This window comes from Trichosurus vulpecula, chromosome X (genome assembly GCF_011100635.1).
Source record: "Trichosurus vulpecula isolate mTriVul1 chromosome X, mTriVul1.pri, whole genome shotgun sequence".
Classification (NCBI taxonomy): domain Eukaryota; kingdom Metazoa; phylum Chordata; class Mammalia; order Diprotodontia; family Phalangeridae; genus Trichosurus; species Trichosurus vulpecula.
The window spans coordinates 2,680,583-2,695,275 of record NC_050582.1 but is presented as its reverse complement, the minus strand read 5'-3'; the positions used below and the strand labels follow the sequence as shown (position 1 = coordinate 2,695,275).

Here is a 14,693-nt window from a genome sequence, read left to right as displayed (position 1 = left end):
AAGACACTAGAAGGAGGGGTAGGAGAGTGGGTAGTGCTAGGCCTAAACCTGCCTTTCTTATTAACCAGTCAAATGCCAGAAAACTGTGACTCCCCCCAAAACAGTATGTGAATGGAGGACATTTTCAAAAACCTTAACACAGTTATTAACTTGCCCCTTCCTGTCTTGTAAACAAATACCCCAGACTCAGCTGGCGACACATAGATCTGATTTACTCTTTTTTGGAGTCGGCCATCCTCTCTGTGGAGGTCACATCAGAGCTGACATAAGAAGGATCAAGCCAGCACTCCCCCGCAACCCCCAGCCAATAGCTATTTTTAAAGCTCTGAGAACACCTCTCTGAGTTGAATAAGCTCCATTATCTTAAAATGTCTTCATGACTCCCATTTTCCTATCCATTAATCACTATAGTGGCGCTCCTCTGGACCCTCACCAAGGTCTTCACATCCCTCTTTAGTAGTTATGATAGAAAAAAGTTTTAAGCCTGTTCAGAATCCTTGTGAAATTTCTGTTCACAATATTCTATTCCACGTAAGGGTGTGAGCTCCTTAGAGAAGAAGCCAACTGGGGGAGAACTCTATCTGAGGGTGTCTGGAGTGGAAGCATCTGCAGCAACTTAGAGAAGCCACCCCACCCCACTCCAGAGAGGTCCCTGTTCAGCCCTCTCTCTAGCTAAGTACAGCCAAGGCTGATGAGAAGGGAGAACCCGTACATAACCCTAAACAGGGTGAAAAGGAACCCAGAGGGAAAAGGAGCCTTAGGGACGGATTGGGTCCCCCAGGGGGGATGCAGAGCTCTTTGTCTAGGTAGCAATGGTGGTCTCTTCTTCCTCTCTCAAATACAGACAAAAGGAAGTAAAAAGATTGTAGGAAAGGCTTGCTAAGATCTTTCCAGTGATTAACTCAGAAATCTGAAGCAAGTGAGGAGATTGCTGGTGGCTTAGGCTGAGAGACAAGCAGCCCAGAGGTGCTTTGACTGGCTAAGGCCAAAGGCTGAAGAAGCCACTGGGGAAAGGCTTCAGGTTCTAAGCTACCAGAGTGAAGGGTGGATAAGTATTAGCAGGAAAGGTACCAAATTGTACCCTAAGCGTTCATTTTCTTTAAAAATTGTTGATCTGTTAAACCAGATTAACCGCCTCCAGATTAACCATAGTCAAACCTCCTGCATCTTAAGTCTTATCATAAGGGCTACGTGGCTGTGGCACACTACTTCTTCCTGCTGGAAGTATGCCTAAATTGCAGGTCCAGTTTCTCGAGAACTTAACCAAGGTTGAAAGTTGAATCTGTGAGAGATAAAGGCATAAAATGATGGCCAACACCCCGTTGTGAAGTCCCAAATACAGTGCTCTAGTCTGACAAATGTGGACTGTTCTGCGTTCTGGTCTATACCTAACTCTGTCTATTTGCTTTCTTATCAGCAAACCCACTTTGTTGGCTCATAATTTGTTGTGCTTTGACTGTGGCCCTGGGCAAGGCCAGTCATTGTGTGTTTCTGATGGGCATGCACCTCTTCAAGTTCTCACTTAAGTCAAATTGTCTGGCCACCCCACCCAATTTGGTGCCATCTATCTACCTAACATTACATTCCTGTGTTCGAGTCAAGCTTTAGTCACCTGACAAAAATAATCACTAAGGATTTTCCCTGAGACAATCCAACAACATTAGAAAAGGAAAAGCCGATGAAGTCACATCCAGTCTATTCCTCAGGGATGGAGCAGGGCCTCTCCTTCAATTATGTAACGATGTATTTTCAAGTACATTGTCCTCTGTCGGAACAGAATGATTCAGATGGTAGGATTTCCACTACTTCCCTCACAGAGTTGTACCACAATCTCATAATTCTCCAAAAAGGTGGGCTTTTTTACCTCCCTGATAACTGGCCTAAACAGTCATTTATTTTCCTCCATTTTATCTAATTTCACTTTCTCTTTGATCTCTCTTTCTTTTTAGTTTTTCCACCTTTCAAAGATACTCAGATAGATAGCATACAAATTCCCCTCTGCCTTGCAGAAGAATGGTCTTTTAACTAAGTTGACCAGAACCTCAGAAACTCTGAGTTGGAAGGGCTAGTCTTATCTGTATCTGAACAAGAATAAAATCCCCTTCAAAGCTTTCCCAACAGGTCAACATCTGAGCTCTACTTGGAGCCCTCCAGTGAGGGGGAGTTCACTATTTCCCAAAGCAAGCCCTTGCATTCTTCAATTGTGCCAGCTATCATCATTAGGACTCTCCTGATATCTAGCCTAAATCGGCCCCTCTGCCAAGGCTCCCCAAGTTAAAGCCCCTTCCCTAAGTCTCCTGTCCTCCAGCTCCTTCAACTTTGACTTGGTGACATCCAGGGCACTCTGCCACGCTCACCCCAACTCTGTAGCCATGCCCCCCTTCTTTGGACATGCCTCCATTTGGCCACATGTATCTCCACGAGGACTCCTCCATGGCCTCGGTGCTAACTAGGCACTGCCAGATTCAGCCAAGAGAGCAAAAATGCATGACAGGCACTAAACAACAACAGGGCACATTTAGAGAGCCCTCGAAGGTTTACAAAGCTCTCCACATACATCATCTAATTGGAGCCTTACAGCAGCCTTATTAGGGAGGCCGTGGGGAACAAGGGAAAGGCAGCCAGCTCTGCACTCAGAGGACCCCGGGTGCCTGGGTTAGCTTCGGCAAATCCTTTCATCTCCTCGGGCCCCAGTGTCTTCATCTATGTAATGAGGAGGTGGAACCAGACGGCCTCTGAGAGCAGCTCTTGCGTTCTGAGTCTAGGTACTAGTGGTAAAATGGGGGTTCACAGGACTATAGATCTAGAGCTGAAAGGAACCTCAGAAGTCATTTTACCCACCTCCTCATTTTGCAGGTGATGAAACTGAGGCCTGGGAAAGTTCGGCCCCTTGTACAAAGTCTCACAGGTACAAATATTCTTTCTGAGCATCTGGGCAAAATATTTTCTGCCCCCAATTGTCCAGAATGAGCCTTGTCTTCCTGTCTGCTCCCATGATACCTATGACCAGAGATCAATTGACAGAGAAGGAAACAGAGGTGGAGGCAGTAAAGTAACCTGGCCAAGACCGCACAGCTAACAAAGGATGAGGCAGCGTTGGAACCTAGAGCCTGTGTGAGCTGCCTTGTGGTAATAACTGTGTGTGTGTGTGTTTGTGTCTGTGTGGATGTGTGTGTGTGTGTGTGTAGATGTATGTTTGTATGTGGATGTGTATGGACGTATCTGTGTGGATGTGTATAGATGTAGGTTGTGTGTGTATTGCTTCCTCAAACATCCTCCAAGGCAAAGCCCCCCATCTTAAAGGGCCCCTTGGGATTTTTTCTCTTCATCCAGTGGAAGTCACCAAGTTGGCCCACACTGACATGGTGTAAGCATGGGGGAGCCTTTTATCTCTAGAGCCCCAGCTTGGCTTCATAAATAAGCATGTCAAGTCAGACGCACTGTACCTTGACCCAACAGACTAATGTCATTTTGGTCCCCTTCAAGCACAAAGGAAAACCACCACCACTAAAGCGCTTAAATAAAGTAGGTGCTTAATTAAAAGCTGATTGATCGATGGGCCAAAGGAAGGAAATTTTGTTTCCTGACTCAGTTAGCCCAAACCCTATTTAATCCCCACAACAGACCCATGAGGATGTCGGCACAGATGAGGAAAACAAAGCTGAGAAAGATGGAGTGACTCACCCAGGGTAACACAACCCAGTAGGAGGATCAAGGTCACCACCACCATCCAGAGACATATGAAGATGGGGCAATGATTTCTTCAAGCCTGCGAGGGACAGAGGTTGAGAAACTCCAATGGCTAGCTAAGTATGAGGAAAGATCTTTCTGATGAAGCCAAGCCCAGCACACTACCCAGAAAACCAGAGAAATTAAAGTGCCTGCCAGTCCCTGCCCTCAGCGGGGGTGCATTCTGCTAGATTCCAACGCAAGCTGAACGTGAGCGATGGGTTGGCTCTCGGCCTGCGCCCTGGGCCACTTTTCAGTGCTTGGATTCCCAAGCCTCTGATGCCCAGTTAAGCACCATCTCCACCATACAGGCCTTGGGCAAGCGCAGTTCCTTCATTGTAGGTAAACTCGGAACACATTTACGGAATCAAATCAGCATTTCTGTCACTGTGGATTTCTTAATTCAATTCAAGAAACATGTTCATCAAGTGCCCGCTATGTATAAGACACTGCACTATTGGGAATACAGAAACCAAATCAAGCAACCCCTGTCCTTGTGAGGCCTACATTCCCCTGGAGGAAGACACCAGATACACAGGTTAAGTCTATAAAGTCTATACAAGGTAACACTGAGGCATTGCATTTAAGAGGGAAAGAGAGCTCAGAACTCAGGGGGAGGGACTCATGTAGAAAGGAGCCCACACCTAGTTGAGGAGTCTCCAAGGTAGAAATGAGGTGGCACTTTGTTCCAGACTTGGAAGACCATCTTACAAAATCATGGAGGCTAGAGATGAGGAATGTTGTCTGAGGAATAGCATTTGGGAGACTGGTTCAATTGGCATGGAAGGTATGTTAAGGAGAATAACAGGAACTAAGACTGGAAAGGTGGAAGCCATAGAGGGCACTAAATGCCAGGCTAAGGATTTGCAATTTTCATAAAGGCACTAGGGAGCCAACGAAGACTTCTGAGCAGGTGAGTCACATGATCAGAGCGATGTTTTCAACTATCCACTTGGCAGCTGTGTAGGTGATAGATTAGAGATGTGGGAGAAATTAGAAGCAGAGAGAGCAAGCAGAAGGGCTTGTGCTACTGCAAATAGTCCAGGTGAGATGGTAAGTACCTAAAGGAGGGTAAAGGCTGTACAAGATGAGAGAAAAGGATAGAGGTGAAAGGTGGCAGATGGTGAGAATCAACAAGCTCCAGCACCTGACTTGGCATGCAGAGGGGAGCAACGGAGACTGAGCTGGGAATTCTCATCATGTGGGAGTCAGTGATGTAAGGCACCATGAAAGCCGCCCCAAAAGAAGGGGATCATCCCTGGCCTTAAGAAGCTGCCATTTGGGAGGTACAGGATGTAAAAAGAGGCCAAATGAGACAATGGCAAAATAATCTGAGACAACAAGGTAGGCAGGCACCATGCTAAGTGCTGGGGACACAAAAATAGACAAAGGCCAGCTGCTGCCCTCCAGGAGCTCCTGCTCTCGTGGGAGAGACAACATGCAAACAGGTAGAAACAAACTAGATAAACAGGAAACAATTACCAGAGGGAAGACTCGGGGAATGAAGAGGGATGGGGGAAGGCTTCCTGCCCAAGTGGGACTTAAGGCAAGAGATGTCACAAGGCTTCTGCCATTATTAATCCCTGACTGAGTGCTAGGAGGGTGGGAGAGGGAGACAGACATAAGGGGGCAGGGGAAGAACTGTGTGGTCAGGGCAAGCTTCATGGAAGAGGCAGCAGAGTAAAAGGTAAAGAAGCTGGCCTGGGAGTGAGTAGGCCTGAGCACAGGCGGCTGTAGGTAAAGCAGCCAAAGTGGGGCAGGCCACAGGAGCACAGGGCCAGGCCAGGGGCCAAAGGGGGGCCAGGCCACAGGGGCATAGGGGTATACCAGCAGCAGTGGGGAGAGGGACAGATTAGCAAGAACAGGCAGGCCAGCAGCAAGAGGGGGAGAGAAGGCCAGAAGAAATAGGGTGGGGCAGGCCAGCAGCAAGAGCAGGAGGAGGCCCAGTGGGAACCGGTTCTCTCTCACTGAACTGCTGCTTTCTCCAGCTAAGGTACATTATTCAATGCTCTCCAGTGGCACCTACTGGCCTGTGCTTTGGGATGACAAGGGCTTAGCCCCCAAAGCAGCCACTTCTCTAGTTATCCTTCCTCCCCTCTCTGGCAGCATGAATCTTAAGGCCCAGTTCCAATTAGGTTTGTATCTTCTTGCCAAGCCTGGAGCATCTATGTGAACCGGAAGCCCCCTTTCTTAAATGTCCCAAGCCTGGACCGAATCACAGACTGGGGGAGCCATCAGGGGCTTTAGTGATCATCTCATCCAATGACTACTGGGAAGGAACCTCCTGGAGGGACAGAGGCCAGAAGAAAACCAACAAATGAAGACCTCCAGGAAGGCTAAGACCCCTCCCCCCAGAGCCAGCCAAGAGCTGCCTCCAAAGGATCCGATTCAGAGCAGGAAGGAACCTTAGACCCTCTGACCCCAGCTCCTCATTTTACAGATAAGGACACAGGCCTAGAGAGGATGCCTGACTTTCCCAAAGTCACACAGCTAGTGAGTGGGAGAGCCCTGACTCCAAATGAAAAAAACTTCTGAGGGACACTGCATGCTACTACCACTGGCACCTCTTTCAAACTGGGAAATCCATTTTGTTAGAGGTCCCATTGACAGGTCAAAGATGGATTGGGGATCCCTTGTAGACATCCTCCCCAGGCTAGGAGATTATCTTCTTGTAGCATGGGCCTTATTGCAAGCACTTCCTATGATCACCCAAGTAAAAGAAATAGGACTGCATTGGGAGCCTAGTTCCATTGCCCCTCTGTGAGTCATGAAGTGTTATGAGCCTCAGCTTCCTCAGCTGGGAAATGGTTAAATCATGCTTGCAGGGAGACTGGGGAGGGCCCTTCAAGGAGAGAACTGATGTGATGGGAACATCTGAATATGTCCTCAAGGAGAAAGATGCTCCATTTCGTGCCTCTGCAGCCTACTGGCATTGTCTTTGCCACATCCTTCCTACTGACTTATTTACGTGTTTCCTACTACATCTGCCCAGGAGTACAGGGCCCCAGGGAGAGGGAGTTGGGAACCCCCCATTTCCCTTATCTGTGGCATGCTGTTACCTCCAACAGAATCTAAGTTCCCTGAACTCAGGGACTCAAGCACCAAGTACTGAGCCTGAAATGGGCAGAATGAGTGTTCTCTGGCTCTCCTGCCCACAGCAGAAGTCCTGGGCATACAAAGACAGATGTGATAACAAGGCCTCAAACTCCCCAGGCCCTGTCCTCCAGGAGCAGACATTGCATGGACCTGCTCTCTGGGGCCCACTTTCCAGACTCCCTCTTCTGTTTTCCCACCTCCTGCCTTTTGGGGGCCCCCACAAAAGGAGAGCTTGATAATCACAAGATGTGGCACAACCCTGATACACATGCACATGGTGAAATGGGCATAGAAACTAGACATTCTTACTCTGTGATTACTGGACCTGTGAGTTTAAAAAAACCAGACCAGTAACCAAACAGCATAACCCAGATCCAATTCACCGCCTGGGAAGGGGCAGGGGGAGTGTGACTCACCATCTACTTGACAATAAGGAAGTGAGTGGAGAAAAGCCGGCAGGACCTGGCCAAGTGTGAAAGGTTTAATTGGACTCCCAGGGTCTCAGGCTGCCCAGGCCCTACAAATGGACAGGGAACTGGAAGCACCCTAAAGATTGAACCCAGTGGGAGGTAACGGACTTTGAAGGGGAAGTGAGAAGGGTTTGGGGCTTGTCCCTCCCTAGGCCCTTCCAGAGGAAGCCAGGCAGGATGGCGCATGGGATGGGGGCTTGGCCAGGAGGAAGGGCTCTGAGCTGGCCCACAACCATCTCTATCTGCAGAGAAAATGCCCCCCTCTGCAACTGGCCCATTCTGGCCTCTGGCATTGGCATTAGCACTGCTCCTCCTCATTGCTGGGAAATCTAGCTTCTGAGGCCCCTTCCAGGTCAAGCTGCTCTAGGATTCTGCAAGGCCTTAATAACCTCCTAACAGCCTCTCCCCTTCCCCCTACCCTGAAACCTTGACACAGCTGCATAAAGCATCTCCCCAAGGCAGAAATCTAATCAGGGCCCCTCTAAAGCTTTCCCACAGTCCCTCTCTGCCCCACCGCTCCAGACTTCTTCCGGGTGATTCTCCTTTGCCAGCCCTCGACTCCAGCCAAATCTCCAGCCAAAGCAGGCACCTGGCCCTCTCCCCACACCCTGTCTCCTGCCTCCACACCTTTGCCTTTCTACAAGCTGTGGCCTTGCTGGGAATGCAGAACCTCCTCAGTGTTGCCTCGGAGAATCCCTGTCTGATTCAGCTCAGCAAAGATGCCCTGGCCTGGTCTTGCCAGGTGTCTATGCTCTCTCCCTCCTCACTTTCTTCTACTATACACATTTAGGCCCATGCTGGGGCCCCTCAGAGGAAGAACAAAAGCTCCCTGAAGGCAGGGACTGTTGTTTTACTTTGGTCTCTGGATTCCTGGCTCCTAACATGGTACCTGCACGTGGCAGGCACTTATTAAAGGCTTGCTGGATAAGCTTAAATAATTCCAATTTCCACCATAGTGATTTTCCTAGAGTACAGGTCCAGGTCTAATCAGGTTACTCTCCTACTCAATAAATCCCAGTGGCTCCCTAGGGCCTCCAGGAGCAAAGAGAAGATGCTCTCCTTCATGCCTCGCCCCCTCCTCCCTTTCCAGTCTTCTCATACCTCACTCCCCACCATGTCCTCTTCCATCTAGGGAGCTCAGCCTCTCCATCTCTGGGCCTTCCTTCTGACCATCCCCAGGCTCTGCTCTGCTACTGACCTCCCTGGCCTCCCTTAATCCCAACTAAAATCCCCCTTCTACAGGAAGCCTTCCCCTCCCCCTCTTCAGCCCTGAATCTGACTTCTCTTAATACTTCCTCTTTATTCTGTCTATGGGTCACTTTGTATAGATTTGTTTGCATGTTGTATCCCCTATTAGCCTGCCTTTTGCCTCTTTCTGTACCCTCAGCATTTATCACAGCCTGGCACATAGTAGGCACTGACCGACTCACTAAAACCAGTGAGAGGAAATGGAGGCTCTTCAGAGCAGGGGCCCAGGAGGCTAGGCCAGGGCTACAGTAAGGGAAGGGGCTGAGAGCTTTCCATGCAATTTTTTCTAGTTGTCAAAATCTAACCACCTGAATTACAATTCTTACAATCAAACCTCCATCTTTCAGTTCACCTCAATGCCACAAGCATTTATTGAGCACCTACTGTGTACCACGCTTCTTATATGCTCATTCCATCCAAATTCTTCCTTATTATCAACAATAGTTAGACAACACACTTTGAAAAGCCCTCCACAAATGGACAGCTGTATGAGTCATTATTTTCATAGGACTTCATAGACAGTGCTCAGAGTTAACAGATCCAGGTTCAAATCCCACTTCTGGCACTTAAGCTCATGTGACCATGGGCAATTCCCTTCCCTTCCCTTCCCCTGACCTCCATTTCCTCATCTGTGAAATGGGGCAGTTCTAGCTCCAGGCTGTCAGGCTGATCCACAGCCATCCCCCCTCCCCTTTTTCCCAGTTTCTTTGATCCATCCCTTCAGGCTAAACAAGAACGTTTTTCAGGTTTCTTTGGTCTTCCCACTCATCCTTTAGCATACAGCTGTACTGTGGCTCAGTGGAGAGAATACTAGACAGAGAGTTGAAGAGCTGGGTCCTAGTACCTGCTCAAAAACTTCCGGGTTGTGCGACCTTGGGTAAATCACTTTGTTCTTGGGGCCTCAGTTTCCGGCTCTGTCAGATTAGATGAAGTTCCAAAACAATGATTCTAAGTGAATGGGAAAGACTGGACCAGGGCCAAGGATCAGGAGTAAGAGGTTCTGGCTTCAAATCTCATCTCTGACATTTACTCCCTGACCCCTGGCCCCCAAATCTGGGCCTCTGTTTCCATCTCTGTCAAATGATGAGGTTGGACTGCAGGACTCAAAATCCCAAACCATAGGATATCTGCTGTGTGACCTTGGGCAAGTCACCTGAATTCCCCAGGCTTCAGTGTTCATCTTTCAAACGGCAGTATCAATACCTCTCCCACATTATGTCTGCTGCTAATAATTAGCTGGAAGAAACAAAAGAGGAAACCGGTCCTGAAGGGTGGCGCACACACCATGCACAGGCTAAGTCCTGCCACAAGAGGGCAAGCTCAGCCAAAAAAAAAGTCATCCCTGAGAGGGCAGCCCGGAGTATCTTCTTGGGGCAGATACTTGGGCTTACAGAACTCTGCCCAGGAGTTCAGAGAATGTCAAAGCCAGAAGAGACCTGAACAAGGGCAATGAGAGGGGCAGGGTGGCCTAGTGAGCAGACCTGGCAGTCCCAAAGACCTGGGTTTGAATCTTGCCTCAGATACTGTGTGACCCTGGCTAAGTTGGTAGTCCCTCCCCTTCTCTGGGCCTCAGCTCTTCTGTAAAATGAGGGAGTTGAACTTGGTGACCTCTAAGGGCCCCTTCTAGCCTCCACTTGACTTCCTCCGTCGAGGGGACTCACTATCTCCCAAAGCACATGAATCTGTCTCTCTGCAATTCCCCTTGCCCCTGCTTTGCTCCAAACAACAGGCCCATCCAATCCCATTCCATGTAGAACTAGAGGCCTTCCCCCCCCACACACACCTGCCCCTGCTCTTGGGTACTGATTCTTGCTCTTGGGTATTTGGATACTGATTCCTACAGAAAGTCCCATCCTGGGTCCCCTCCCATGTAAACAGTATGTCTGAGGAAGACCTGGGGCTATGCTCACAACCAATCCCAGAATAACTCAAGGCCTCCCAAATGAAAATAACAGCAACCTGAAAAAGACTAGACTGTTCTAACATTTGTACCAGAAAAACAAAGTGGATGAAAAACATAGGTCACCCACACATGCAACTGGTTGGGCAGCCCATTAACTTCGTTAGTATGTCCCTTGGACAGGAGCTGCAGACGGACAAGGAGGCAGGCCCAGAACTGAGTAGGCAGAGGACAAACCTCAAGCCAGAACCTATTCAGGTAGTGATTTCAATGATCCCAGACAGTTTAGGAAGAAAAATATCAAGTCTGTTAAACCCCAGAGCAAAACGGAGCTAAGGACCTAAAATGGGTTGATCTGGGGTTTTTTAGCCATGTCAGTGGTGAGACAAAGATGAAGGGAGGAAGAAGCCCACACCTTGGGGCAGACAGGACAATGCTAGCAATGACAAAAGAAGGCAGAACTACCTGAATGGAGGCACAGAATTTACCAACTTTTCATGAGATGCTGCTGGGATGGAAAGCCAGGGCACTAGATGACCAACTGAAGACTCAAACTGATCCCAATGGGCTGGAATGTAATCTAAAGAAAGCCAGATTGATGCACTTTCTCCTTGGTCCCAGGGGGTGGGGGGAGGAGCAGATTTCATCTCAGTGTAAGAAAGGCCTTTCTCACTGTTAGAACTGGGCTGCTGTAGGAGCAGGAGGTATGTGTAAGGAATGTGGTAGAGGGCATCCCTAGTCCTCTGGGGACTTGGCCAAATGCCCCCCACTTTCCTTCTTTTCCATTTTCTGGGACACAACTCAACTTCTACCCTACTTCTGATTTGTAACTGAGTCAAATCTTCATCCTGGGACAATGGATTGAGCATGTGGCTTCACAGGTCACTGAAAACCAAGATAACTGAGGAGACGGCCAGGGGCATGAAGCCACCAGGCCTGTGATTGCTAAACCCTTGTTTAGGGGAGAGACACAACTCAGATGAACATGGCCAAATGGCTGGACTTTCCTAAGACGGAAACCATGGGTACAAAATCCTAGAATAGAGAAGTAAAGGGACAGACGGCAAACTGCTCAGTGTAGCCCAAAGCTGCTGCTTGATGCCAATATTCTCCTAGGGATGCTGGAAGATCCACCTCTAGGTCAACTGTGGTCAAGATCGGAAATGGCTTTGCCAACCCTGAAGCGCAGCAGGAGTGGTCGCTAAGACTGTCCAAATTCAAGGCAGTGCGCACTCATTAAGTTCCTCCTCTGGACAAAGAGCAAAACCACAAAGAAGTAGTTCCTGCCCTCAGGGAGTTAACTCTCTACTAGGGGAAATGACATTTGTAAAAATAAGTGAAGAAAGCCAAGGGGAAGAAGGCAGAGCAAATCCTGGATTATCTTGATCTAACCAATCTAACCAAAAGGCAGAACAGCCAGATAGTGGGTGGGAGGCAAACTCAGTCTGGCCCCAGTTGCACCTGGCTCCTTAGGGCTGACATTTCCGGGGGGGAAGGACATGGGCCAATTATGGGCTGAGAACGGGATGGGCAGAGTGCTACCCCTAGAATACGAAAAGAACCAGGTGATGGCCTCAAGCCATTGAGTAGAAGTTGCTGGGGAGCACTGACCGAGAAAAGGAGGCATAGTATAACACACAAAGTACAGAGCTTGTAATCAAGAAGACCCGGGTTCAAATTCTGCCTTAAAACTAACCAAATTACCCTTTCTGAGCCTCAACCCCTCACTAGGATGTATCTCCCAAGTCAGAGGTGGGTCACCATCTGCAATGGTGGATGGAGTTCCCATGTCCCAAATGTACCAATAGAGGAACAAGAATCCCTCGGGCCAAGAAATCCCGGAGAGGTCCCAATCTGTAGCAATGAGCCTGCTTTTCTTCAACAGCCAATTCAAGAAAAAGTGGGGCATTTGAGAGCTTCAGGTCAGGATGGAAAAGTCACCTCTGGCTAAGACCTCTTCCCTAGCAGTCCTAGTTCTAGCAGACGTGTTACCCTAATTCAAACTGGAAGCCGACAAATTGTAGGTGCCTGTTAGAGATCCAGCATCCAGCCACATAGCTACTGCCCGGGGTTCGAGGTTAATCTGCATAAGGGGCCTCTTTGCACCTTACCTCCTGACAATCATCTTCAGGATTCGGAAGGAGCCCTTTATGAGGATGAGGGCTTCTTGTCGGGAGCCGTATAACGGGGTACCATTGATATTCACCAGCTCATCTCCAATTCTCATCTTCCGGGACAGGGCAGCCTTGCCTCCATCTTCAATCTGGGATGCAAAGAACAAAACATCGATATAAAATTTTACAGCCTGCCTCTCATCTCCTGAAAGCTTCTGCTTCAGCCCAGAAAGGGAGCTAAGACCCATGTTATTACCCCAGTTTACAAACATGGAAACTGAGGCAACTTGCCAGCAGTTGCACAGCCAGAAAGTTGCTGAGCTGAGACGTCACATCCCCTGGCTCCAAGGCCAGTGTTCTTGACAGAACCCCTACATTTTCCAAAAGAATTTAAATGGCCCGTCCTGCACTGTCCCCCAGGGCTAGCCTCAAACAGTACTTCCACAGAGTAAGAGGGCTCGGAGGGCCTTCTTCAGCTACTAGAAAAGCACCCCTGGCAAAGGAGCCACAAAAAAGGGCCCAACCAACCCCAAGAGATCTCTCCAAGGTCCTTTCTAGGCTTGGAATTCCTCGCCAATGCTTCGACACTCTCCCCAGCTTAGGCGGATGTATTGGCCCAAGTGGAGCAGACATGAGTATTTTTTTCATACATAAGCAATCCAATTACCCACATGACAGTTATCTCTGGCAAAACTTGTTCTCAATACTTACTGATACTGTTACCTCGTCTGGCTCATTACACAAATGAGATCTCTCTTTATTCTAGCCTGGAGTGGGGTGAAAGCAAAGACCTTTTCAATCAAAGCCCCTAATTAACAAGGCCTCAGGCCAAATGCCAGACTCCACCGGCTGCATTCCCCAATCCCCCCAGGGTGGGCCCCAGAGCCTCCTTAGCCGCATCACCCGGTGACGAGCAGCATCACGTGGCACCAGGCAGTCAGAGCAGACAGCTAAGGATTCTCCAGAGACGTGTGCACTAGACATCCGCAAATTGCAGATGTAGTCTGGGCGATTCTGTTGACCTAGACCCCTCTGCACAGTTCCGAGGCCCAGGATCTTCGCTGCCCTCCCCTTTGTGTCTCAGCCAGTTGCCCTACACCTTTTTTCTCCACTCCCCGCCTCCCCCCCCCCCCCCACTTCCCAGGTTTGGAATCCTCCCAGACATGGGTTCAAATCTATCTCTCTTTCACTGATCGGCTTACCACCAGTCAATCTCTAAGACAATGTTCCAAGCATATATTAATTTCTACAAAATATGCGGCAGATGGCCTCTTGTCTCCAGGGAACTGGTGGCCCTTCCCTCATCCTGACAGCTAGAATCACAGCAAAGGTGCAGCCCAGCAACCCCAGAGGAAGACTCAGCCCCTGCCCTTAGCATTCTCATGAGACGCGATGCTCCATGTTCCCTGAGAAGAATCCTTCTATCTGGATGGGGAAGTGAGGTAACTCTTCGATTCTTCCTATATCCAGTCTTCAGTGTGGTTTCCCAACTGCATTATAGGAATTTCAGAATTTCTGAAAAGCTTTCAGAATGCAAAGACACAGCAGAGGAGGAGATTAAAATGAGGTGGGGGCCAATTGCTCCCTGTCCTGTCTACTAGGAAGTCATATCAAGGGTGTCTTTATGGGCCTACGGACAATGATCTTACATCCAAATACTGTTGAATGACCACAAAAAAAAATGACGATTTTTTTTCCACCGGTAGCACCGCTTGTTGGAGAATGGAAGCACAGCAGTAACTGGCCAAGGACTCTTTGTTTCTGAGCCCCATCCAAAAAGATGAGAACAGGGTGTCATCTCTACAATGCTTCAAGTTTGTAAAGCACTTCAGGTTGGTATTCCATGTGATGTCCACAACAAGAGCCCTGGAGGGTATTACTGTCACCATTTTACAGTTGAGAAAACGGAGAGCAAGTGAAACGAAGAGACTTTGCCCAGAATGCCAGGACATGGGCATGGGTGACTCCAAGTCCAATATTCCATCTGTTCTGCCCCAATCCTCTTAGAACAGCCCTATGCCTGCCTTATGACTTCTGGGAGTGAAGATCTGAGGTTCCTCATCAAAAGAGGTCCATGCACAAATTTCTGGGGGCGTTCCATTAAGAAAGAAGGGCTCCCATCATAGTAGCAATGAT

General features: G+C 48.8%; 1 protein-coding gene across 1 annotated transcript in view; it reads right to left on the bottom strand.

Annotated features, from left to right (window-relative positions):
* SHROOM4 (shroom family member 4) overlaps positions 1-14,693 on the bottom strand; it is a 134,587-nt gene that overhangs the window by 61,167 nt on the left and 58,727 nt on the right. Inside the window, exon 2 of the mRNA XM_036739875.1 lies at positions 12,555-12,706. Coding sequence (XP_036595770.1) covers positions 12,555-12,706 — 152 coding nt within the window. The remainder of the gene's footprint in view (positions 1-12,554; positions 12,707-14,693) is intronic.